General features: G+C 40.5%; 2 protein-coding genes across 2 annotated transcripts; one reads left to right on the forward strand and one right to left on the reverse strand.

Annotated features, from left to right (window-relative positions):
• The first annotated feature begins 712 nt into the window (after positions 1-712).
• Positions 713-7,169, forward strand: LOC134627931 (ATP-dependent RNA helicase DDX19A). Its single transcript, XM_063474423.1, has 12 exons — positions 713-902; positions 1,288-1,327; positions 1,421-1,495; positions 1,615-1,750; positions 3,924-4,016; positions 4,140-4,242; positions 4,405-4,519; positions 4,638-4,815; positions 4,914-5,151; positions 5,442-5,604; positions 6,498-6,689; positions 6,804-7,169. Exons 1-12 carry the CDS (start codon positions 846-848, stop codon positions 6,863-6,865), a joined length of 1,452 nt encoding a protein of 483 aa, XP_063330493.1. The 5' UTR covers positions 713-845; the 3' UTR covers positions 6,866-7,169.
• Positions 7,170-7,201: 32 nt separating this feature from the next.
• Positions 7,202-24,706, reverse strand: pusl1 (pseudouridine synthase like 1). The gene is made up of 8 exons (XM_063474424.1): positions 24,089-24,706; positions 23,948-24,008; positions 22,254-22,441; positions 15,787-15,936; positions 14,129-14,299; positions 9,826-9,880; positions 9,471-9,633; positions 7,202-9,248 (listed from the first exon to the last, which is right to left on the reverse strand). Exons 1-8 carry the CDS (start codon positions 24,142-24,144, stop codon positions 9,184-9,186), a joined length of 909 nt encoding a protein of 302 aa, XP_063330494.1. The 5' UTR covers positions 24,145-24,706; the 3' UTR covers positions 7,202-9,183.
• Positions 24,707-25,662: the final 956 nt, after the last annotated feature.

Raw genomic sequence — 25,662 nt, forward strand, 5'->3', positions numbered from 1 at the left:
TGAACGGAGATGGGACAAAGTTAGCTTTACATATTTCTGTAAGGCTGTCTAAGATTTGGGTAAATGTTTTGATGCATTTTAATCCATGATCTTTCTCTTCACCTAACCAAATACTTGTGTTGCCTAAGCTGAACCCAACTGTGACTGAAAGCTAAAAACTGTCTAAAAGAAAAGAAGGCGCACTTCTCTCAAGAGCAACTTGGGCAGAGGAGGCTATCTTACTTCTTAACAAACACACCCACTTTCCTTAATAATACATTTAATTGAACAGCACGCACCCTGAGTCTAACCTTAATCTAACCCCATCGTAACGTCGACCTAACCTTTATAAAGATAACCAAAAAAATATTTTACCTGAAAATGTCATTTTTCACACAGATAAGAATTTTGCATACAAGGCCTTCTGTGAATACATAGTAGCTGTGGGCCTATAGAGAGCAGTGTGGCACCCTCTAGAGGCTAAGAAGAATATAGTGATTTTGTTTGTTTTTTGTTTTTGTTTTTTTGTTAGCAAATCCGACTCCAGTCATCTGATTTTCGACAAGAGTTCATTACCTTTTTTTATTCCCAACATTTAATGTTTTTTCTTCACAATTTTAACTATGAGAGTCCGTCATAGCTGAGGCTTTAGTGAAGTGTGAATGAAATTTCAGCAAGCTGGGAACAATTATTTCTTGGAGCTTGTGTTGTACCCGGCGACGTAATCAGTTGCGCATGTGTCCAGATTCAGGTTCTGCACGCCATTGTGGAAAATAGTTACTTACACATTATTGACTCTTAAGTCTGAGCTAGAATTCCTAGTTGACTTCCCTGAGTATAATAACTGAAGAAGAAACTGTCCCACAATGGCTACGGACTCCTGGGCTGAGGCAGTGGACAAGCAAGAAGCTGCGTTGGACTCGGTAAGGCTTAACTTACGCAACACGGGCTAACCTGTTGTTAGCCTGCTTGGTAAATGCTTTGGCCTGGTCTGGCACACTGTTGGAGAAATTCAGCAGTCTGTTTTTAACGTGGACGGCTGAAATTATTCAGTAAGAGCGCCATCAGTGAATAAAGTGGCTCCCGGTGCCGCCCGTCTCTGTAGAGTTTCATTAGGTCGAAAACGAAACTACCGGCTTGGCGTCAGAGCTAAGTTGAATTAGCTCGTGAAGAGCTGCTGCGTGCTCAGCGGTTTGATAGCTTTAGCAGCTAACTGGCTAACCGGCATATGAAGGAGGGGGGCTTTGGAAAAGTCAGACTAATTATTTAGCCCCAGACGAACTCAGTTTATTTTGTTCTTCCTCGCAGATGGGAAAACTTCAATTAAAAGAGAAGCCAGAAGAAAATGGTAAGCATCCATGTGCAGCTGAATTGGGGTAAGAGCCAGTATCCATAAAACAAGGAAACCCAAGCATGTACATATTGGCATTATTTATTGCAGGCACGACCGCAAACGCAAAAGACTCCGCACCTGCAAAGTCAGAAGGAGAGAAGGCGGCAGATGATGAGGAAATTGGTATGCGGTAAATTATGTACATGTGTTGAAAATATGTGTGCATTCATTATTGTCTTTTAGTTGGATGCATGGTTGGCTCTTGTTCTCAAAGAGACATTTCCCCTACCTTGTTGTTTCAGAGGACGTAGGGGCACAGTCTTTGTTAAACAAGCTGATTCGAAATAATCTGGTCAATACAACAAATCAAGTGGAAGTTCTTCAGAAGGATCCGAACTCTCCGCTTTACTCCGTCAAGTCTTTTGAAGAATTAAGGCTGTGAGTGAGATCCCTGTTTGTCTGTCTTGGTAGCCTAATCACTTAATATGTCATGTTTAACAGTATTGACACATGTATCTGTTGAGAGTTCCCAGCAAGGACCTGTACCTGTACCATTCTCACAGATGTGTTTAAAGATGCACCGATGCACCAGTCTTTTTGGCTGATTCAGATTTCTCACTTTTCTCTTTAAGTGTGACCTGCCTGTTTTTGCAGATTCCAGTTTTCTTTATGAGAGCTAAAACTGACAGCATATACAAGTATTCATCAATTCAAAATAGTATTTTTTCTTTTCACAGTAAAGATACTATTGCGTTAGGTTTCAGGATCTTCTCATCTGAAATAACTGAAAGTGAAGTCCTCTGATACTGGAAAGAGGATAAAATAACTGAAAATAAGTTGGGTTGTTTTTACCAAACAAAACCAGGTGCAACTGATTTATATAATAGAGCTACTGTCAGGTATTTACTAGGGGTGCAACGATACACAAAATTCACGGTTCGGTTCGATACTTTGGTGTCACGGTTCGATATTTTTTCGATACAAAAAAATGTTCATGCCTTTTTAATTTGTCATTTATTAAAATTATAAATATATATTTTAACTGAAAAGTACAGTTTTTAAATTTAATGTTGCTGAAACAACAAAATAATAATAAAAAAATCTATCTGATGGAGAAATCATTCATCTTTGGAAAAGAGAGTTTATTACAGAGAAATGGCTCTTTCCAAAATAAAAGCTATACTATACGCTTCTTCTGGGGTATACTCTCAGCAGCATATTAAACATATCAGGTCCCCATAAGGAGAATCATGTGCTAACGGCTGTCTAAATGACACAGGTAAAGTTTGTAGCATGCGTGCTTGTTGTTTTTGTCTGCTTCCACTTGTCTTTGCACTAGGATGATGTCGGCGTAAATGTGCAGTCATATTCGTTGTGTTCCCACTAGTGCTGTCAGCATTAATCTCGTTAAAATGACATTAACGCCATAACGCGCAAATCTCCGTTAACGAGCTACCGCAGATCGCCCCGTGCGTGGGGCTGGACGGCGTCAACACGTTAACAAGCTAACTGCGCTAACGCACTAGTTCCCACCAATGTAATTGAGCATTGCGTGGCACATCCGACATACTGTTTTACTTTTGTCCATGACGTGCTTACCTTCAGGGTCATGCTTCACATGAAAACCAAGATAGTTCCAAACGCCAGATCTGAATGAGGGTGGGGGAGGTTCAATTTTGGGTAGCGTTGAGGCAGTTGCCATGTTGCAATGAGCTTAGTGTCTGTCTTGCTAGCTTGCGCTGCGCTCAGTGGATCTGCACTCGACAGTGCAGCCTAGGCGGAGTAGTCGAACGCAGATCCGCTGAGCGCTCAACACAGACAGCATCGTCAGAAGAAAAGTTGATAAAATAAATGAAAAATTTTGTCTTGTTCGATACACATGCGTACCGAATCGAAAGCACTGTATCGAACGGTTCAATATCGATACGAGTATTGTTGCACCCCTAGTATTTACCCCTATGTTCGCCTCTGTCAGTGCGCCCCAGGGCGGCTGTGGCTACAATGTAGCTTGCCATCACCAGTGTGTGAATGTGTGTGTGAATGGGTGGATGACTGAACGTGTAAAGCGCTTTGGGGTCCTTAGGGACCAAGTAAAGCGCTATACAAATACAGGCCATTTACCATGTTTATAATGTCGCCAGATAATGGGACACAGACCCTTTTATTTTTTTTCACTCATCTCCATAATTCACCTCTTAACTACGTTGATCCTTTGCTCATACCGAGGCTGCTGGTGCTGTGAGAACTGGATAGCTTCAGCTGTAGCCCTGTTTTTAGGGAAGTTTTTGCCCACATTTTGCTCCAGAGAACTTTGTGTCTTCACTCACTTCCACACTAACACCGTAGCATGTGTCGTGAGTGTCATGCACGGCTGTCCGCACTGCTCTGCGTGAGTTGCACATGTATGAAACAGACTGGCTCATAATCAGTCAAACAGGAGGTTGATCAGCCGGTCACTAGTCCGGGCTGATTCCAGTCCCCGGCTGGTGAATCGGTGCATCTCTAGTTGTGGTGTCACTTTTATGCCCATCTTCACCACAGTGAGTTTACACAGACTGATTGTGACTGGTGCTTCACAATCTTGACATTTATTTTTTTCCTCTCTGTACAGTAAACCACAGCTGCTTCAGGGAGTGTATGGTATGGGTTTCAATCGGCCATCAAAAATCCAGGAAACTGCCTTACCGATGATGCTGGCTGAACCGTGAGTGTCCTTTAAATAATGATATGAAGACATTAGACTTACTGAATCACTTAACCCTGAATAACACTCTGATATCCATGATATTTATTACCACCCGTACATCTAATTTCCTGTTTCCTGTAGTCCACAGAATCTGATTGCTCAGTCTCAGTCAGGAACAGGGAAAACAGCTGCCTTTGTTTTGGCTATGCTCAGCCATGTCGATCCCAACAACAAATACCCCCAGGTGGGTGTCAACTTTCTTTACTGTACTATAAAGTCACCATTGAAATCCAAGTGATAAGCATGACTTGTCTTGGACAAAAACATTCCTCTTGTCTCTCAGTGACAGACATGTGTTTTCTCTCAGTATTAATGTTTAATGTTTGCTCTCTTTTCTCGTTATCAGTGCTTGTGCGTGTCACCCACCTATGAGCTGGCGCTTCAGACTGGCAAAGTGATTGAACAGATGGGCAAATATTACCCCGAAGTCAAACTAGTCTACGCCATTAGAGGAAATAAATGTAAGGCGCTTGTGCTTTCTGCTGTGCTGCATGTGTACTGTTATGTACCAAATTTTTGTTAGAACCTTTTGTGCGTGTATGAGCAAGTCTGTCTTTTTTTCTTTTCTTTTTTTTCCAGTGCAGCGGGGCATGAAACTGCAGGAACAGATAGTTATTGGTACACCTGGTACCATGTTGGACTGGTGCAGTAAATTCAAGTTTATTGATCCCAAGAAAATTAAGGTGTTTGTGCTCGACGAGGCTGATGTTATGATCGCCACGCAGGGTCACCAGGACCAGAGTATACGCATCCAGAGGTCAGCCGAAGCAAATTAAAATAAGACTTGAGAACCATGTGGCTTTTTAAAAATACTAAAATTGTGCATGTTTTATGCCTCATTTCTTTGCCACACAGGATGCTGCCCAAAAACTGCCAGATGTTGCTGTTCTCAGCCACATTTGAAGAGTCGGTGTGGAACTTTGCTCAGCGCATTGTGCCTGATCCCAACATAATCAAGCTGAAGAGAGAGGAGGAAACACTGGACACCATTAAACAGTACTATGTGTTGTGTAACAGCAAAGAAGAAAAATTCCAGGCTCTCTCTAACATCTACGGCGCCATCACCATCGCTCAGGCCATGATCTTCTGCCATGTGAGTTGATCTTTAATAAAAAACAGCGACTCTGGCTGAATTTTATTTCTTCTTACAGAAGCTTACACATTCTTTTGCTGTTTGTCATCATTTGTTGCCAAGCTGTTCCTCTTTAATCCAGAAGTGAAAAGAGAGCTCTGCAGCATGAGCTAACTTAAACAGAATAGTCCGGTTTTTATTTAACCAGGGAAGGGCCAAACTCAAAATCCTTTTATACTTGGACTTTTTGTATACACACCTAGCATGCTGGTTAACTGGCTGAAGCGCACACTTTCCTCTGTTCAATCCAGACAAGGAAGACAGCAGGCTGGCTGGCAGGGGAGCTGTCCAGAGAAGGCCACCAGGTAGCGCTACTTAGTGGAGAAATGCAAGTGGAGCAGAGGGCTGCAGTCATTGAACGCTTCAGAGATGGAAAGGAGAAGGTCCTGGTCACCACAAATGTTTGCGCTCGAGGTAATGATGTTCAGATGTTGGTCATATGAGTTTTATCTGTTTACATTTGAAAACACTTTTTTTTCTTTACTTTTGCAGTTACGTTAGCACAATATATATGTGGGTTTACAAAGTAAGCTGCAAAAAAATACGTTTGAGGTGTAAAGTTTGGTTTAAAAAGCTGTCGCAGCCTGAATGCAAGCTGCTAGAGGTCAGCTTTAATGAATTTAGCTCTCCACTTAGGATAACCATAGGTTACCAGGATACCATACTTGCATCTACTCACTCTCACCCATTTATCAGAGGGAGGCATTTAATGGATTTTTGAAGGAATTGCAGATTTATTTATTTATTTTGTCCTAGGTATTATAAAAAAGGCTTGGGGTTAGTTTCTGCCCACAATATCCTGAAATTGTTTTCATACTCATTTCAGTTTTCAGCAGTTTTTCTAAATTAATTCTACACTGTACGGCCCAACATGAGGGGCCGTACAGTGAGGAAGCCTTAATCCACCGCCAAAGATTATCATACACTGTGTGTAAAAGATGGAAATGGCCTCCAGAGTCAATGTGTTACTGCCTTTAAACCTGCACAAAAAGGTCAGTTACTGACCATGTGACTCTTTTTGTTACTATATAGTCTCAATGGATAGTTTTATTGGATTGATTTAAGGTGTTTTTTTGCGATTGACAGGTTTATGCTTCATGAGTGTGCCATGTACTCATTCATCCTGTGCTCAATATAAATAAATAAAAATCAAAGACACTTTTTACAGCAGTGCAAGTGTGAATGTGTTTGATGTCAGACTGTATGAAATTAATTGGATTTCTACAGTCAAATTAAAATATTGGTGTCCTGCACATGTACATTGTTTTCTAGTAACTCTTTATTCCTCCCATCCTCTTTACAAACAGGTATTGATGTAGAGCAGGTTTCTGTGGTGATCAACTTTGACCTGCCAATTGACAAGGATGGTAACCCCGACAACGAGACATACCTGCACAGGATTGGCCGCACAGGTCGATTTGGGAAAAGGGGACTGGCCATTAATATGGTGGACAGCAAGATGAGCATGAACATCCTCTACAGGATCCAGGAGCACTTCAGTAAGTCTCATAGCAGCTGTTTAAAATAAAAACAAAACATGTACTTACCCCTTCTTCCAGCCAAATCTCAGCCCCTCTCTGACCCCCTCTCTTCTGTGTGCTCTTCCTCTGCAGATAAAAAAATTGAAAAACTGGACACGGATGATCTGGATGAAATTGAGAAAATTGCCAGCTAAGAAGGTGTGTTCACGCGACGGACGCTCGCTTCCCTCCCCCACGTCTTTGCTCTCCAAGGACTGTACGCTCCTACAATTTTATTGCTTTTATTTTATTTTATTTTTAGCTGTCGGAGAAAAGAGCAAAACCACACACAGCATATGTTTACATGTGGATATGTCTCCTCTCAGACAAGTGTTTTGTAAGTCTCTGATACATACCCTATTTCACTCTTTGTACTCCTTTAAATAAAGTGTATGAGTTTAATGCTGTGTATTGTGATGCTGTAAAAGCAGGCATAGTCGACTCATTTATTATTATTATTTTTAAATGGGGGGGAGGGGCGGGACTTTTTTTTTTTCTTTAAATTTTAAGCCACTGGTGGCTGTAGTGGTGGCATGATACAAGCTATTCTGTAAAGAGATTCACAAAAACCCTAAGAGAAAAACAAAAATACTCATTTTATGTGCCACAAATGTTTTAAAATATAACTGAATGTAACTGTATCATGTGGACTATTACAGCTTTTATCGTGCTTTGTTATGACTACCAAAATCAGTACAAAGGGTGAAGTTGGGTATGCTGCTCCGAGTTGTAGTTTTAATTGATTGTGTCATTGAAATGGTGATGGTTGGGGTTCAAGGGTCTATGCAAACTTATCAACCTGTGATAGCTACTATCGAACACTATCAACCTGTATTCACGTGACACAAATTAATCCTGAAATAACCTCAGCTTTAGCATCAGGGTGTGTAGTCTAGTCAAATGCCAAAAAAAGGCTGCCTAGAGTGATAACGCATTACTAACTCCAAGTCATGGACATTTAGATGTTTCTGTGTTTAGTCTGTCATCGGCCAACCACACATCTCACACGCATGCTATTTATATCCTTTTTTTTTCTTAAATTTAAACATGAGGACGAGCTTGGCGTCACTGCTGAGCATTAATCATTAGTCTTCTTTCTTCCTTCATCGCTCATAAAAATCATATTTTTAACTGAAAATGTGACCATTACGGTGATGTTTCCTGTGTTTATCACTGTCCCCACTCAATCGTTACAATCAGGGTTTCAAGTTTGACTTTAGCTCAGCTACATTTCTTCACCCAGACTGTGCTGTTATTAAGGATTGTGAGTTAAAAAAAAATTACGCAATGCCTTCCTCAAGTGCATTATATACATATGATTTTGTTATTAATATTTAAGCTATTGGGCTTACATTTCTGACTGACACTTGAAATTTTGATTATATATTGAATTATGGGCGTCTTTAGGATGTGTGAATTATCTTCTTGAAACCAAATGCTGAATTGACTTGAGGACCTATGCTAATCAGATTTACTATGTTGCTCTGACATGGTCGCCTGGATAGGAAATGTGTACTTGTGTACATATTTACAGAAAAATTGTTTAAAAAATAGTGTTACTGAATTTTTGAGATTGTCACTTCTAAGAAGTGCAGAAACATTCCTCACGAGGTTCGATTTTGACAGACGCAGCACTTCAAATCAGTTAACCTTGCAACAGTTGGGTGACTGTACAAAAATCAAGAAAAACAAATGTGTGATGTTTGGTGTATTTGATCACTGCACTGGAAGATTAAGACCGGTGACTGGTCAGTCTGAACCTTCTACAAACCTCATCTGGCTCCCAGCGGCACAGAGACGACTGTCGGTGGTAGTGCGGAATTTATGGACTATTTATGGACAACTTGCTGAAAAATCACTTAATGGACACATGCAGCCAAATTGTAAGGAAGTGACCTCAAGTGTGAGAATCCGTAGGAATGGTCTGTGAAGACTTTTGGGTAAAGAATAAGTGTATGCAGTTTTATTCGGACACTCGGATGTATACGTTATCAGTGAGTGTGTGCACTTTGTTGATCCATAATGTAACACCACTGTATGAGACCCATGGACACAAAGCAGTTTTGGCTATAGAACGTCACACTTTTGCCCACATGTATACCTTGTTTGATAATTTTCAATAACCTACAAAACTCATAATTGTACACGTTGCCTAATCAGGCTTAAGGCAAGTAGCCTGTTGTAACCTAAAGATCTATGTAGACAACGACAGGTTCAAGGTGTGTGGTCTTCTGTAGCTGAGCTGCGTTCATGGACACAGTTATGTACTCTTAATATGTTGAATTAAAAGAACATCTAGCTGTTCATATGCATGTCCCCTTAATGCTTATTCATATAGGTCGAACTAGAGTACAATCACTGTTATTAGTACATGAGTGAATACACAGCATGTTATACATTAAATCACAAACTTTATTATATTCGTTTTATAAGGAAATTTGGAAATGCATACAAATAGAATATTCAAGTAACATCAATCCTTTGAGTTCCTGGTGGAGGTGAGCAGTTCCTCTGACAGCTGTGGTGAAAGCTGCAGGTCTGAGGAGACAAACAGAACTTGAGACAGGAAGAATTCATAAAAATGTTCCTTTTTTTCTTTTCTTTTCCCAAAAGATGAAAATATGAGTAAAAATATTTTTCCTATCCATCAATTTTCTGCTGCTTATCCAATTCCAACGTCGCATGGAGGCTGGAGGGTACCCTAGTTACCATAGAGTACACATAATGGAAAAAATGAATGGAGTTGGTTTTTATTCTCACCTGTATCCCTGTAGTCCACTCTGGTGAGGAAAAGGCCGTGGGCTGGAGCAGCCATACTCTGTGGGTAGGCCAGAGAGTCTTTCGCTTCCAGTATGTTCTTCAGTTGGGGTACTGAGAGCCGCCCCTGGCCCACTGCCACCATTGCCCCCGTCATCCTCCGCACCTGGAGGAAAAGGCCAGATAAACAGGTTTTACACAGAAGTATGCACAGCTTGCTTTAAGAGATTTAATGTTTACTTTATTCTAAATAAAGTTTCAGTCACCACCAGCAGATGTCGCTACTTGCTCGTAATCTCACACGCACAGAAATAGAAATATAACTTGAAAGAAAATCTGAAGAAGATTATCAACAAACCTGCTTATAGAGAAAAGATTTGCTTGTGAAAGTCAGCTCCCAGAATGGTATCTCTCTGGAAAAAGGAAATAAAATTAGTGTCTTAGCCACATTCAAAGCACTACACATGAAATGTTAGATTAATGAGACCAAGGCCAGCAGGCATGAAGTCTACATGGAATCACGGAGTAAATGTGTAAGGATAAAGAAAGGTTAAATGTTGCCACAGGAGTTGAAACATCGCACTGCTGCCTAAAGGACATCGTGAATGGTAAATGGTAAATGGACTGATTCTTATATAGCGCTTTTCTACTCTCCCGGAGTACTCAAAGCGCTGCATACAACATGCCTCATTCACCCATTCACACCCACTCATGCAAGCACTTCTAAACACAAGTGCAAATTATAACTACATTCACACACATTCACACTCCGATGAATGCATCGGAGGGCAATTTGGGGTTAGTATCTTGCCCAAGGACACTTGACATGCAGACTGGGGAAGCCTAGGATCGAACCACCAACCTTCCGATCAGCAGCTGATCTGCTCTACCACCTGAGCCACAGCCACCCTGACAATGGTTGTCAGATGTAATGTAATATTATTTGGTCTGATAAAAACAACTAAGCAAGAGTGTGGATCCAAAGCACACCTACTCATTTATTCCTCTGAGTGAAAAAATACTAATTAAATCAAAAATAAAAAACTTAACCATTTGAAAATTATTTCAAAATAGAAAATAATCCAGTCTCATATCTTTACATCTTAAGTCACTCTTGTGCAGAAGTGCTGTTCCCGCCTGTGTGAATATAACTGATGTGACATTCATGCCAGGCATCAAATGAAGCCTGGGTTTGTCATCATGCACAGATTTGTTTAAATGTCACACACTAAATATGGCACTGCAGCTTAGGCCCAACAGGATTATGTGTGATGCCACATAAAATATTATTATTATTATTATTATTTTGCCCCTGCCCTCAAAAAGGAAAAAAGAAAGGAAAAAAAACTCTCCCTGATTCTTATTTTGGGAAGGACAGGGTGAACTAAGGAAACAGGCACATGGGAAGAATTGGGTCAAATGCAAATTTGACTCAGTGCTTGCTGTCTGATTACATTCGACATGTAAGAAATGTAGAGACAGATTTATAGAGCAGGGCTTTTAGCCCGTGGACTCAGAGGGCAGCATCTTCAGATGAGAATAAAGCACTGCTGGGCCTCTTGTTGCACAATCACATTTGTTGTGCTGTGTTATTATTAAAAAGCCAGACTGCTTTAAGCTGGTAGGAAGCCAACAGTAACTCAAATAAACACTCATTATAACCAAAGTTTGCAGAAGAGCACAAAACATGTGGAACTGTGAAGCAGATGGGCTCCAGCAGCAGAAGACCGCACCAGGTGCCACTCCTGTGAGCTAAGAAGAGTAAACAGAGGCTAAACCACAGCTGGACAAGAAAAGTTTGGAAAAAAACGTTGTCTGGTCTGATGAATCTATATTTCTACTCCAACAATCAGGTATTAGAGCAAACCACATAAAATTGGTGTAGTGGTGTGAGGGATATTTTCTTTGTACACTTTGGGACCCTTAGTACCAACTCAGCACTGCAGCTACCAGAACAGTGTACGCGTCTTAGATCATCAAAGCTCAGATCATTTCACCCTGTTTACATGACAATGAGTTGAGTGTACTCAAATGATCTCCTCAGTCACCAGATCTCAGCCCAAAAGAGACCCTTTGGGATGTGCTGGAAATGGAGATCCACATCACGGATGTGCAGTCAAGAAATCTGCAGCGACTGTGTGATGCTGCGGTTTGCTGCTCAGTCTGAATTTTTAGTGGTTAATTTTGCTCAGATGGGCGGACAAGCTGGTAGCATTGACATGATAAGTCAGTTAACTACTTTATTATTTATTAATTGATTTAATCAAGCAGTAAGCGTTATGCTAGCTTTATGACGTCCTTTATGAACAACGGTGCTTTGTCCTTAATGCTAGCATGCTAATTATTATAACTGTAACAAGACAACAGCTAGGTGCTCTGTTAAGCTGTGCTTAATGTAATCATATGAATTTTTGTACACCTACCAAATTTTATGGGATTGTAGCAACACTTCTCGATTGGATTAGATGCTGGTGTGGCTTAAACTAATGGTAAACAAACAAATTAGGGATGTCACACTTCCTGCTGCGGCACGGTGATGAATTATGCATATATTAATTTAAAAATGTGAAGACTTATTTTAAAATGCACACCTACCAAATGTTAGCATGTTAACGTGAAAACAGAGTCAAGGCTACACAAGGCCCTAAAATGAATCTCTGTTCACTTATGCATGAAAATAAGATCAAATATTTCAGGAGGTTAGAAAAAAGCCCTTTTTTCCACTTTGAATGGAGACCAAAGTAGTCAGCCTCACAGACCACATCTCCCCGTTTTAGGATCAAAAATTTAGTTGAACCTTAGACTCCTCAATAATTCATCAGTCAGTTTCTTTTCATTTTATCACCGTTTCTTAGAATAGTGACCCTCATGAAAAAATAAACACAGCTCAGCTGTAGGCTTTCAAAACCCGACAGAGACCAATGTGGGCCCACATTGGATCATTCATGGGAATTCTGCAGAGGGTAGAAGAAGGGAAAATGGTTTTGTTTGGCAAAACTGCAACCGCAGACAATTGCGTGCAAATATAATGTGAAATATATTACAGCTGTGGAAACCTTGTTCCCACAGCCTCCTGGTGCACCTCGTGCATTGGGGATATTACTCTGAAGCAGTCCATCAGGGTCCATATTGTGTACTACATTTGCAAGGCAAATAATTAATGCCCATGAAAATGGAATTTGGCAGCCAGAGTAACCCCCATAGATGTGTAATCTCCCAGAGCCCACATGGCCCCCACTTGCTTTTATCTCCCTCTTTCTCCATATCCACTATGGATTATGAAGGATCCTCATTGTCTAAAGCACACAAACCTGCTTAACATACAAGCACAGACAGCACATTAGCAAACAGAAACTCTACCTGTATGATCTAACAGCCACACCTATTGGTTTGTCAAAGGGCATTAACAGTTGTTCCGTGGTTGAAGCACATCTCATGCTCGAGCTTTGGTAATAAGAAGCAAATATTTTACAGTTATGTGTTATACATAATTTGTCTGGAAGTAGCTACAAAAGCTGCAGAGCTGCTAACAGATGCATTTTGGCTTGCTGTTTCACCCCTTTCCATTTCTGTGACCGTAACTGGACTGCATTAGTTTTTTCTAACTCCATGCAAGAAAACACATGAAACTGTATTCAAAATGTAAAATCTTACATAAAGTTTCTCAAATCTATTTTTATGTAAGTATTTTTAGCTTTTTAAGTTGGTTATTTACACTTAGCTAACTACACTAGTTTGTAACATATAGCTAGTATCAGCTTTGTAATGTATTTTTGCACCAACAGGTGATTCCCTAAAAGTAATTAGCCAAAAACTTGGCATATCTTGGCATGGTGTGCAGTGTGTCCTTTGTGAAACTGGACATGTGAAGGAGAAAAGAAGAAAGGACGTGCCAAAAAAGAAAAGTATCTACAGCAGATTAACAGAATCTGAAAGTCATGTCCTCAAGAAATAGAAAAAAAATCCAGCAAAGACCTGACACAGCACCTGAGAGATGAATCTGGCCCGTCAGTTGATCCATCTACTGTTTACCAAAGCCTCATCAGAAATGGCCCCAATGGAGGGGTGGCAGCCCCTCCATTGGGGCCCAAATTTAATCCAAATTTGTCATTACTTGTTCAAATTGTTGGCAACATGTACGGAGGAGGAAGTCAGAAGTAAAGTACAACAGTGAGTGTCTAAAGCCATCTGCAAAATATAGTGGAGGCTCTGTCATGGTTTGGAATAGAAAAATACACAATGAAACACAGTCTGACCAGAGCCTGGACCTCAACATTACTGAAGCAGTGTGAGATCATCTTGACAGAGAACAGAACAAAATTCAACCAATATCCAAAGAAGAGCTTTGAATGTCCTTCAAGATGCCAGGAGAACTATTCCCGAAGACTACTTAAAGGAATTACAGGGACGTTTGCCTGAGAGAGGTAAAGGTGTTTGTACCAAATATTTGTACTTGTACAAATTTGTACAAACCTTGTTTTTTGCCTTACATAATGTATCCAATTCCATAATAACTTTGTGCATCTCCATGCTTTGTTTAGAGCTTATTGCGCTGCTCCCAAGTTGTCAAATTCAAAGTGTAATTCAACATGTTTTTAGGTATTTGGTAGATGTACAAATTGGTTGTAGGTATTGTGGTCTCAATACATATTGTGGTCTACCTGTGGAAGTGAGCATATGCAAAGGAGTTTCCCTGCTGTATAGTGATCACATCCATCGTCTTCACAGGATTTTTGAAAGGCAGATCAGAGTTGACGGCCCTGAAGCTGCTGAAATCGTGAGTCCCAACCAGTAGGGAAGCTGCCTCATGCATAGCGTCCACGTTTAGCTCTCTGATGAAAGACAGAATAAAGAAAAACACACTTTTTATACAAGTGACCGTTTACAGTAGTACACTGCATTTGAAAACCAGGAAAATGTGAAGATTCTGAGGTCGTCAGAGCTCCTGAATCAAGATTTGTAAGCTAACTCTTGATATTCCAGCGTCACTCAAGAGTGACCTGGTTGAACAGCGAGGTCAGCCACAAATGTACACATGAAGTACATCTTTTCAGAACTCCATGAATAATTTAGTGGAAAACTTATGTAACAGAAAGATAATGCCACGTGAGAGAGCAGAGCATGCCCACGACCAGCTCATTTAAGGCAGAGAACCAGAGCGAGCCGGTGATTAGATTCTCTCCAGTCTCACGCTTCATTTGCTGCTTAAATATGATCTGACAAAGAGAGAGGGAGGAGAAAGAGTGAGCGGGAAAAAGGAGAAGTGTGCTGAGTAATAAAAATTTTAACATAAGAATCAGGAATGAATGAAGATGTGCAAAAAATATCTTAACGGTCTAATTAACAAATCATTAAGTCCTTACTTTTCGCTATGTTGGGAGGGGGGCAGCTGTGACCAGTTGGTAAAATGGAAGGAAGACAGAACTGTGACACACTTTGGAAGAGAGCCAGACATTAATGATAATTTGGTCACTGAATTCCAACATTCAAATGATCTTAAAAAAATGTTTAAAAAAGAGTAACTTTTTTTATTGCAGTGGGAGAAATGGAGCGAGTGTGATGATGCTGGAGAGGCGCATCAAAGAGAGGAAAAGAGAGACGCTGCTGAGGCTGAGACGCTCAGGGGTGTGAAGAGTAACATGAATGCTGAACATGAGAGAGCAATAACAAAGCAGAAGATCCAGAGAAAGAAGTTAGTGAAGGAAAGAAGGAGAAAAAGAAAGATTTAGAAAAAAAATGGACAGAAGCAGAAAAGAAGGGAAAGAAAGGGTGAAATGCGTGGGTGTTGTTCTGCACGTATAAAAGCCCGCAGCTTATCTTGCCCTACTTTTCCCCAAAAAAGTGAGGAGAAAAAAAGATACAAATGCTCAAACACAAACTAAAATGTTTCTCTTTGTGCCCAGTTTTTCCAATCACAGCTACAAGAACCTTGTGTAAGCTTCGAAGCCCACGCCATTTAATCTCTTTCCTACTTTTTGTACTCTATGCATCCTCTCTCCTCTCCTTCCTCGTCCTTTGTTTGTATTTTGCGCATCAGCTCAGATAAAACACTTCGTTTGGCTGTCTCTAATGTGCACCTCCTGCATGGTGGATTATTCATGTGTTCAATGTGCCATTTTTCGGGTCTGAGTCTCCCTTACACAGAAAGAGTGTGTCTCTGCTTTAACACATATACACAGTCAGATTCAGCTTCAGACTGAGCCCTTATTTTTTTATTTTTTTTTAAGGCAGACATCATGCGCATGCACACTAACACATGAAAAAGAAAAAGACATGACTGAGAAAAGGGAGGGGTGGTACATAAACTGGGATAACTCACGTGTTGCGGAGGCTCCAGCACAGATCCCAGTCTGTGAGGGGAAGGAGAGAGTAGTGGGAGATTCCTAACACTATTCGGTAGACGTAGGTCCGAGACTGGGCACGGAAACGGGCATGGAAGTCATGAGGAACACGGTGGGCACGGGTGATCCTGAAATAAAATGGACAAAGAGAAGTGAAACCTAGGATTTACTCAGGCCCGAGAAGCTGAAATTATGTCTGAACCTATAACAGGTATTCATTTGCAAGTCTTGGTACTCATTAATATAACACTGAGAGACTGTTCTACATCTAAAACCAGTTTTAAACAGTGTCTTCTTTACTCTGGGCTTCATTGTACAAAATTACACATGTGCAGATGTTAAAAGATGATGAAGGTGGAAATTTCTTTATTTTTTCATGTTTCAATGCAGAATCTGTAGCCTCACAGCTAGCTGATGAAGAAACGTGAAACCTGAACATTCATAAATATTCTTATACATCTGCACTGAAGCCTGGAGGTGATCTTTAAACATTCAGTCTGGCTGTTCAGTGAGAACAAAACAATCTCTGATTCTTTCTCTGTAGAGGCAGTCCCATAGCAAAGATGGTGTCAGTGCTCCTTTTTGTACTCCCAGCTAGAAAAACTGTGTACAAGTCATGCTCCAAAGTGCCAGCATTGCAGCTTTTAACACAAAGACACACCAACAGAGTCCTAAAAAGGCTGCCAAGAGCACCGAAAAGCCAGAGCTTATTTTAACACAGTTAACATCAGAGCAGACTCCCGGGCTGAGCTTCTCTGATGCGATTCCAGCAGGATAACACGAGACACTTCCTGTGTTTTTGCGCGCAGAGGCAGGGACTGATGTAATAAGTAACAGACTGGATCGATTCCTGATTCTGCGAGACGTCTTAAAGTAGACTGAAGAATGACACTGGCATTTCTGGTTACAGGTTCTGCACGTACAATTTAATTACTCTGCTGCGTGCAGTGTCGTTGCTAAAACGATGAGACAAACTGAGATTTACAGAGAGTTTGAACAAAAAGGGGATTTATTTTTTTTTCCTTTTAATAGTTTCAAGCTGTCCTCATGCCTGATTGATGCTACAGCAGTAATGAAAATATCTGAATCATTTTTGATTAAGATCAAGAATTTATTTTCAGATTCCACAGAAATTCACTATTACTATCGATTTAACGCAATGCAGGGCAAATCTTTCCTCCTTTGTCTCATCACAGTATTACAGTCAGTTATAACAACAGCTGCTATGCATACTATTACATTTAATCAATAGCCAAGCTTATAATCTGCACTGACACACATTAGGCTGCACTGAGGCATAGCAGTGCTGACAATAGTTAACATACTCAAAAAGCCATGTTTTACTATTTAAGAGGCGTAATAATTAACTCGCAACCACTGGCCATTTTATTAAGTACACCTTGCGAGCACCAAGGTGGACCCACTTTTGTCTTTAGAGCTTCTTCATTCTGATGCTGTTTGAACTTCACAATGTCTGCAGCGCTGTGAAAACTACTTCTCCTCGTTCCTGATTTCATTCTTGCTTCCTGATTTGTCACACTTACAAGTTTCAGATCATCAAACAGCTTTTATTATTTGACAAAGATAACCCGAGTAAATGCAGTTTTTAAATGATGATTTCATTTATTGAGGAGAAAAGCTATCCAAAGCTACCTGGCTCTATGCAGAAACAAGTCCAGCAAACCACGGCGTGAGCCATTATCCAGAAACGGGAACAACTTGGAACGTGGTGAACCTTCCCTGCCAACCAGTTATTATGTTTAGGAACCAATTTTTTCCCCACATAGGGCCTTTTTTTTTTAAATTAACAAACGAGGGTCATCATTTAAAAACTGCATTTTGTGTTTACTCGGTTATCTTTATCTAATATTTAAATTTATTTGATCATCTGAAGCAAAATTAGCAAATACTTTTTCACAGCACTTAATATGCTTAATTGCACGGACTTCATGCCAGTTACTGATTAAACAAGCAGCTAAACAGGTGTGGCTAACAAAGTGCCCAATGAGTATATATAGCTGTTACAGCGTACTAATATTTGCTGTTTAGATGTAAAACCAAATAACACCTAAAGCTGATGTCAATGTTCATTTTGCAAGCTTTTGTTCATGTACCAAAAGCACCGCACAACAAATGTATTCAAATTCATGTTAATTCATCCTGTTCCACAACAAATAAGAAGACAAAGATGTAATAATTTACACTAATAATGACAATAAAACAAGTGGCTCCATATTGTACAAGGTTTACACATTTGCCTGGTTCATTCCTGGTGACACAGATCCCTCTGGGCTTATATCAAGGAGGGCATCTGGCACACAAACCTGCCAAATCAAATATGTGGAGCTACCTGCTGTGGTGACCCCCTTGACCCCTTTTAATAATAAAACACTTGAGTTTATAATTACAATACTGTGACAGATGAGGTTCCTTAATTCTTGTCTCTGTAACCTTCAAGAACAAAGAGCTGCATTCACCTGCATCAGTGTAAAAAGGACTGCACAAAGCACATTAGCACCCTATAGTGTTGGATCACATGTTTGTGCCAGCACACAGAGTACGCATTCAGTCACGCATGTGCTTGAGAATGTGTGCGACGGCAATTGGTATCTGCACATGTGTATGTCTATGTAAGCGTGTGTTTGTGCGCAACCAGGGAAACTAGGTTACGTTTCCAGGGGAGGAGATTGGGTGTGACACGTGGCAGAGGAAACCCTTGCATCTGCCTTCAGCGGCCGCACCAATGTGAAGTGACAGCTTTTGCCTGGCCTCCAAACCACACACACACGTAAAATTTTCATTAGCAGTGTACAAAGCATGGCGTCACACATTTGGGAACTGGGGCATTGTTTAGCATGGCACTATTTTGCTATTCAGCAGTTTCCTTTTATGTGAAAAGAGCCGTTCGTTTTAGGCTAATTGAGGCCAATTTTCACAGCAGCTCAGAAGACAAATGAAGCTGAAGGAGAAGAGAGATTTTTTACAGTGTGCAGGCTGTGCTCAAATCTCGCCTTGGCTCTGTCTCTGGAAGCAGCAGACGAGCCGTATCGTCATTGTAGCTGTAACAAAAGCTTTTTTCCCACTTCCCGCTGTGCAAGATGGGAAAAGATAGTTTGGGATGTCAGATCTGACACCCCAAACTGCTTTTCTTACACATCAACAGTAAAAAGCATAAACATATGAAGTGTGTTTGTGTATGAAACACTTTCACATTTTAAGTGTCAGCTGAAAACAAAAAGTGTATATAGAGTGACGAACGATGCAGTGTGTATCCACGTGTGTGCATATGCGTGCTAAACGGATGCTATAAACCAAAAAGCAGAGCAGAGATAATCCTTTCTAACCTTCTCTCTGCAGGTTTGGGGATTAGCAGTTTCTCTCTCCCCTCTTTCTTTCTCCCAGTGTGCGATGTTCAAACTCACTCTCTTTATTCAGACTCGTCTTTCCACGCCCTCTCTCACTGGCACTGACTGCATTTACCCAATACCATCTCTTTCTATCTATCGCTTTGTTCTGTACTTCTTCTCTCCGATCCTGACTAAGTAACAGAATGCCACAGCAGCCTAAACCAAACCAGCCTTGAGCAAACTATGGCTTTGAATAATGTAAATGTATGTAATGAAGGGATTACAAGGGGAGGAGATGAAGAAAACACAGGAAAAAAAAGGAGTTGGCAGATACTCGTTTGCAGCAGTATTTAAAGATGCCCATTTCCATTACATATTCAACAGGTGAACTTATGGCATTTCACCACAGCTATGTATATCCCAACTGTTGAGGCAGATGTTTAAGTCAGTCATACTTCTTTCTGGGATTTATTTACCACTGTATGCCCCTCAGGATATGTATCTGTGTATCTACGGCCAACAGGTACTGCTGCTCCCTGCTCGTTATCATAAATATCTAATCAGCCAATCAAATGGCAGCAAAAGGCATACAGACATGGTTGAGATGACCTTTTGAAGTTCAAGCATCATAATTGGGAGGGTAAGTGATTTATGTGACTTTGAAGGTAGTATGGTTGTTGGTGCCAGACAGGCTGGTCTGAGTATTTATGAAACTGCTGATCTGCTGAGATTTTCCTGCACATCCATCTCTTGGGTTTACAGTAAATGGTTCAGAAAAGATCAAATATCCAGGAAGCAGAGGTTCTCTGGGCAATAATGACTCGGTGATGTCAGAAAAGCAATGCCAGACTGCTTTAAACTGACAGGAAGGCAACAGTAACCAATATAAACACTTGCTACAAGCAGTAAATGTATGAGCACAACCCTTTGCACCTTGCAGCAGAATTAGCCAGACACAACATGAAAGAGTGGATCCTCTGTGGTGGTTTAATGGTGTGGGGAATATTTTTGACAGACCTTTAATACCATCTGGGCATCATTTAAACACCACAGCCAACCTGAGTATTGTTGCTTTTATGCTTTCATGACCACAGTGTACTCTTCTTCAGATGGCACAGACCTCAAACCATCACAAACTGGTTTCTTTAACATGACAATGTGTTCACTGTACTCAAATAAGCCCCGCAGTCCCCAGATCTCAATCCAATAGAGCACCTTTGGGATGTGATGGACTGAGAAACTCTCATCATGGATGTGCAACTGATAAACTCTGCAACAACTGTGTGATGTTTACATATCAATATGCACCAAAATGTTTCCAGCACCTTGTTGAATCTATGCTTGAAGAATTAAAGCAGTTCTGAAGGCAAAAGGGACTCTAACCTGGTACTAGCAAGGTGTACCTAACGAAATAACCAGTGAATGTACGTCTGCATATGTTTGGCCATATCCTGTGTATCTCCATAGTAGGGCTGCCACAAACGATTATTTTGATAGTCGACTAGTCACCGATTATTTTTGCGATTAGTCGACTAATCAGATCATGCATCCATTGGACGTAAAACGTACAGCTTATTGCACCAGCAGCATCTGCTCTTATATAACTATCATTAGCTTACAAGTGTTTAAGGTATGTGCTAACTAAAAATAAAGACAAGATGATAGTTTATTAAATTTTAATGAAATTTGCAGATTGTTTCGGTGAAGTTTAATAAACTCAGCCGTCTGCTCCTTGCTATCTAAAATATAACAGGACACCGGAGTATATTCTCGAGCATCTCACACTTCTGATAATCAGTTGTCTGCATGACGTTTATTCAGCTGTGTAAAAACTATAACTTTAATCTCAGCCAAACCGATTTACTCAGGAACAAATAAAATACTAAAAAAAGCCAAACAAGAACATTTTAAGTTATCTAAGTGACTTATATATGTTTAACCTGAGTAGCGAAAGACGGCGGTGGGTTTGAAAACGATTTGCCGGGAGTCCGGTGTTCTCACGGGCTCTAGTGAGCCTTGCCCCCGGCTAGCTATCGAGCTAGTGGGTAACAGACGTCTCCGAAAACGTCGGAGCGCTTTTGAAAATATGTGGTGTCTTGATAAACTGAGCAGATATTTGAGGTTTGCACAGTTACATTCTCGCCTGAAAATATGTTAAACGTTTATTTTATGACCCAGAAAGAATAATAAGAGTAATATTAAAACTAACTAGCTGCCGCCATTGTTGGAAACTGAGCTGGGCTGCGCTATGAATTCTGGGACAGAGCTACTTCTTCTTCGGGGTTTAACGGCAGCTGGCATCCTTGTACGTGCAGTGCTGCCATCTTCTGTTTCAGTCCGTTATTACACTCTTAAATCCTGCTACTTATTTCTGCGTCTTTTGGGATCTTACAAAGCTTCAAACGACGCGTCGACTATTAAATCAGTCGTCGACGATTTTGATAGTCGACGTAATCGTGGCAGCCCTACTCCATAGTAAACATTTCTATTTTTATTTCTCATTGGTGTTATTTATGGAGCAGTCAATCAGGTTAAATTGTGCCAATTATAAAAATTCATAATAGCTTTTTGAAAACTATTTTGATCAGGCGAAAATAATGCCAGGAATTGTTTCTATTTATTAAAAAGTACAGTGCAGTTAATGAATAAAAATCATGCTTGGTTTGACCACCTATTCCCAACAACAGAGAACACACTGGCACTTGCACACTGCTTTTCAAGCTACTTGACAGGTCAGTTGTTACAAGATGGCAACACCATCTATCAGAGAAAACACAAGGCAGCTGCTTCACCAGCTGACTAAACTGTATTCACTCAGTGTAAGAGGATTAAAAAAAAGAAAAGTTACATTTAGGTCAATTTCTTGGGGGGGCAAGTTCAAGTAGTGCTAAAGGAAACTACTTTAGCACTCATCCAGGTTATGTTCACATACCTTTTGATGTCTCACTGTTTCTATAATATGTTCAGAGAAAACTGATCTCAGAGACAGAGAAATGTGTTTTCATTTGGCTTAAGTGGCTTAATTACATAACTCAGAGACTTACAAAGTCATAAAAGCACTCATGCACTCACCAAGATTTTCATGACCCTTTACTCACCTGATTTGTTCTGTCCCGAGGTGGAAATTGAGCGCCTGAACAAGAATATCTTCAGTGAACGGCAGCTTGTCATTCTTGCGTTGCAGGTCAAAGTGTGCGGAGTTAGAGAGGGCGTGGACACCCGTGTCCGTCCTGCTGGAAACTGACAGGGATACAGGGTTGACTGGCCTCAGTCGCTGGATTGCATCCTACACAAAGACAAAAAGATCTTTTTAGATATAAATAGCTTTGGGTTGATAGCCTGGAAAACAAATAACTTTTTTTAAAGCTCACTTTCAAACTTCTGAAGCCACTCACAGCCTTGTGTGCCTCAAATAGTTATCAAACAGAGCTGTGAACAGAGGCATGATGTGACAAGAAAGACTGATCTTTTTTTGCCCTGTAATCTGTGTTTCCTTCTCTCTGTGCTTATTTTTGGGCTTTTATGCCTTTATTAGAAATAGTAGACAGTAGAGAGCTGATAAGAAAACAAGGAACAGACAGTGATCAAGAAAGACATGCAACAATCCACGAAGCAGCTGGATGTGAAACAGGAACCTTGTTTATGCGTCATATCATAAGTTTGGCGATTGTAGTGCTCAACCCAGGTGTGGAGGGCCACACCAATAAGCTGAACTTTATTATTCACCCTCTGGAGTCAATGGGCGTGTCGCCAAAACAAATGACTGATTTTTGACAACTTAGAAGCACGATGGAGCCTTGCTTAGTCCATGTTTGGAAAGAGCAGAAAGTACGGACTTCAAATTGTATGCCAGTTTTTATTCCTAACAGTGCAGTTATGTGGATTTTATTGACAGTTTGAAGCATATAAGTCCTACACCACAAAAACAGATTAAAGCCAACAAATTAACAGTGTTTCTGTTGTGAACACATCTTACTGTAAATAACACAGAAGCTATTTAGATATTTTATGATGTGATCACTATGAAAAATAACACATGCAAAAGCAAAAATGTTCTAAATCACACTTAATGTTATATTTTAGATCATCTCTAAAGATATTTGGGATTCAGTCATTTAGGGTTTGCGCTTATGATCCCAAGGGGTGGATGTAGCTCAGGAGGTAGAGCGGGTCATCTACCAATCTACCAATTGCCTTACCTTTTGCAAGATACTAACCCTAAGTTGCTCTTAGATGCATCCATCGGAGTGTGAATGTTACATAGAAAGGGTGTGAAAGGGCGAATGAGGCGTGTTGTATAAAGTGCTTTGACTGCTCAGGTAGAGTAGAAAAGGACCAGTCCATGACTTAGACCTCAGAGAGTTAGTTTTATTTCTTTATAAGCTTACTGGTGTGGCCCTTAACATTAGTCCCATTTTCTCATGTGGATACTTGCTGCCTTTGAATCATTTATTGAAACCGCCTTTAATCATCAGACAGCAGTCTGATCATTCTCACTTTTTAGATTTTCAAAAGGCATCGGCATAAAGTTGAGATTGTAAAGGTTTTTTTTTATATATACGATAAACAAGCCCAGAAAAAAGGATCCAAGTCAGAGATTAATGAAATGCACCATATGACGCTGCTTTTGATGAGTGGATCAGAGACCTAGAGGATTTAAGGCCTATAATGAATTACTAAGCTAAGCAGACTCATAAAATCATGACACAGCTTTTTAAGCCTAACTACATTTAATACTAGCAGCTCAAAGGCAACTTGTCACCTGATTAGCTTTAAGTGAGTTAAAACATACCTCCAAGTGGTCCTGGACCCCTTTCTTCCCCAGCTGATGTGGAGGGACTTTCACTGCTCCACTGCAATAATGATAACAGTAGTGGTATATTCAAAAATAATAATAATAAAATATAACATCTCAGTGTGCCCTGTAACCTACCGGTATTTTGTTCCGATGTACTGAAAAAATATGAGGTAACGAGCCCGGTTGTGCATGTTGACTCGAAATGTCACTGTGCATGTTCCTCGTTTACAAGAGTGGAAAAACTGCAATGCAGAATCATTTCATGGATCCAGCTGTGACTGATGTCCCTGCAGACTGAACCTCTGGTGAAACGTTCCTGTGCTAGCCAGACTTGACCCCTCACCTCCAAGTACCACCGAGAACCCTCTGAAGTGTAGTCCGGAAGTACACTGGAGACAACAGCTGTTAGAATTCTTCTGTTGACATATGAGAGCGCACGTTACTGTGTCACGAGGCTGTAGTACAGTGCTGACCCGATAAAAGAGCTGTTACAAGCGCCGCGTGATAACTAGCAGTGAGACGGCACGTGCACTGTATGACGCTATCCAAGCTGTGACACCTATGTTCAGTGCACGTTACTACACAGCAACATTTCTGGATGTTTGACTACCTCCACATTGTAGTACGTCGCATTTTGATTACGTCGCTCCAGCCGCAGAACCTTCTTGCTCCAGTCATTGAAGCCAGATACTGTACACACGTTTAGGATTGGTCGACAGCAAGTAGTCAATGTACCGCTAACAAGAGCAAGCGGTTCAGGGCGGAGGGATAAGCAGACGAGTCAAGCAAAAAAAGAAAAAAGTTTAATGTTTAAGATAGGTTGGCCATAATTAGTTATATCAAATCTACAATATTATTTTTTGAAGTTGTCCACTTTTTTTAGGTGATTTGTAGGTGTCTAATTTATGATAAGGTTAATAAGGTTAGTAAATTTAAGCTCATTCAAAGGCTCACATGTTTACAAACCACTGTTGCTATTTTCTTTAAGTCTATTCTCTGTGCCCCCCAGAGAATACACATACCTACACATTTTCCACATAGATGATGTTTAAGCTGATGCTAATCATGAGTGAAATATCACATGCTTAAGCCAGTTTTTGTGTTTACAAACACTATATAGGCAAAAGTACAGGACCACCTACACATTACACCCACAGTAGCTTTTAATTCAGTTCAATTCGGTTTTATTTGTATAGCGCAAATTCACAACAGCAGTTGCCTTAAGGTGATTTGCGCTGTAAGGTAAAGACTCTACAATAATATAGATAAATCCCAACAATCATGGGCATACGGAAAGGAAAAAATCACTTTTAATAGGAAGAAACCTCCTGCAGAACCAACAACCAGCCTAAGAGCACAGAGAAAGAAAGAGAGACACTTTAATGATCAAACACAAATTGATGTATAAATACAGGGAATAAAAACATGCGAGTGAAGAAAAAACTTTCAAAGCATCATGGGAAGCCTCCACCAGCTGCTACAGTCTATTGCAGCATATGCAAGGTTCAGAGTCCACCTGATACAGTCCGAGCTAAAAGTTTAATACAAAAAGGGAAGTTTTAAGACTAATCTTAATATCACAGAGATTACCTGTCTCCTGAATCCCAACTGGGAGAATCCACAGGAGAGGGGCCTGGAAGCTGAAGGCTGTGCCCCCCATTCTACTTTAAAAAAAACTGCTACAACCACAAATAAGCATGCAGTTTGAA

Source organism: Pelmatolapia mariae, linkage group LG5 (assembly GCF_036321145.2).
Source record: "Pelmatolapia mariae isolate MD_Pm_ZW linkage group LG5, Pm_UMD_F_2, whole genome shotgun sequence".
NCBI lineage: Eukaryota > Metazoa > Chordata > Actinopteri > Cichliformes > Cichlidae > Pelmatolapia > Pelmatolapia mariae.

Bases quoted from the DNA above. Each gene is read 5' to 3' on its own strand.
- LOC134627931 (XM_063474423.1), top strand. From the start codon at position 846: ATGGCTACGGACTCCTGGGCTGAGGCAGTGGACAAGCAAGAAGCTGCG. The intron at 903-1,287 runs GTAAGGCTTAAC...TCTTCCTCGCAG, and splicing joins AAGAAGCTGCGTTGGACTCG to ATGGGAAAACTTCAATTAAA. The intron at 6,690-6,803 runs GTAAGTCTCATA...CTTCCTCTGCAG, and splicing joins CAGGATCCAGGAGCACTTCA to ATAAAAAAATTGAAAAACTG.
- pusl1 (XM_063474424.1), bottom strand. From the start codon at position 24,144: ATGCACAACCGGGCTCGTTACCTCATATTTTTTCAGTACATCGGAACA. The intron at 15,937-22,253 runs GTGAGTAAAGGG...ATTTTATTTCAG, and splicing joins CTCGGGACAGAACAAATCAG to GATCACCCGTGCCCACCGTG. The intron at 9,634-9,825 runs GTTTGTTGATAA...CTTTTCCTCCAG, and splicing joins AATCTTTTCTCTATAAGCAG to GTGCGGAGGATGACGGGGGC.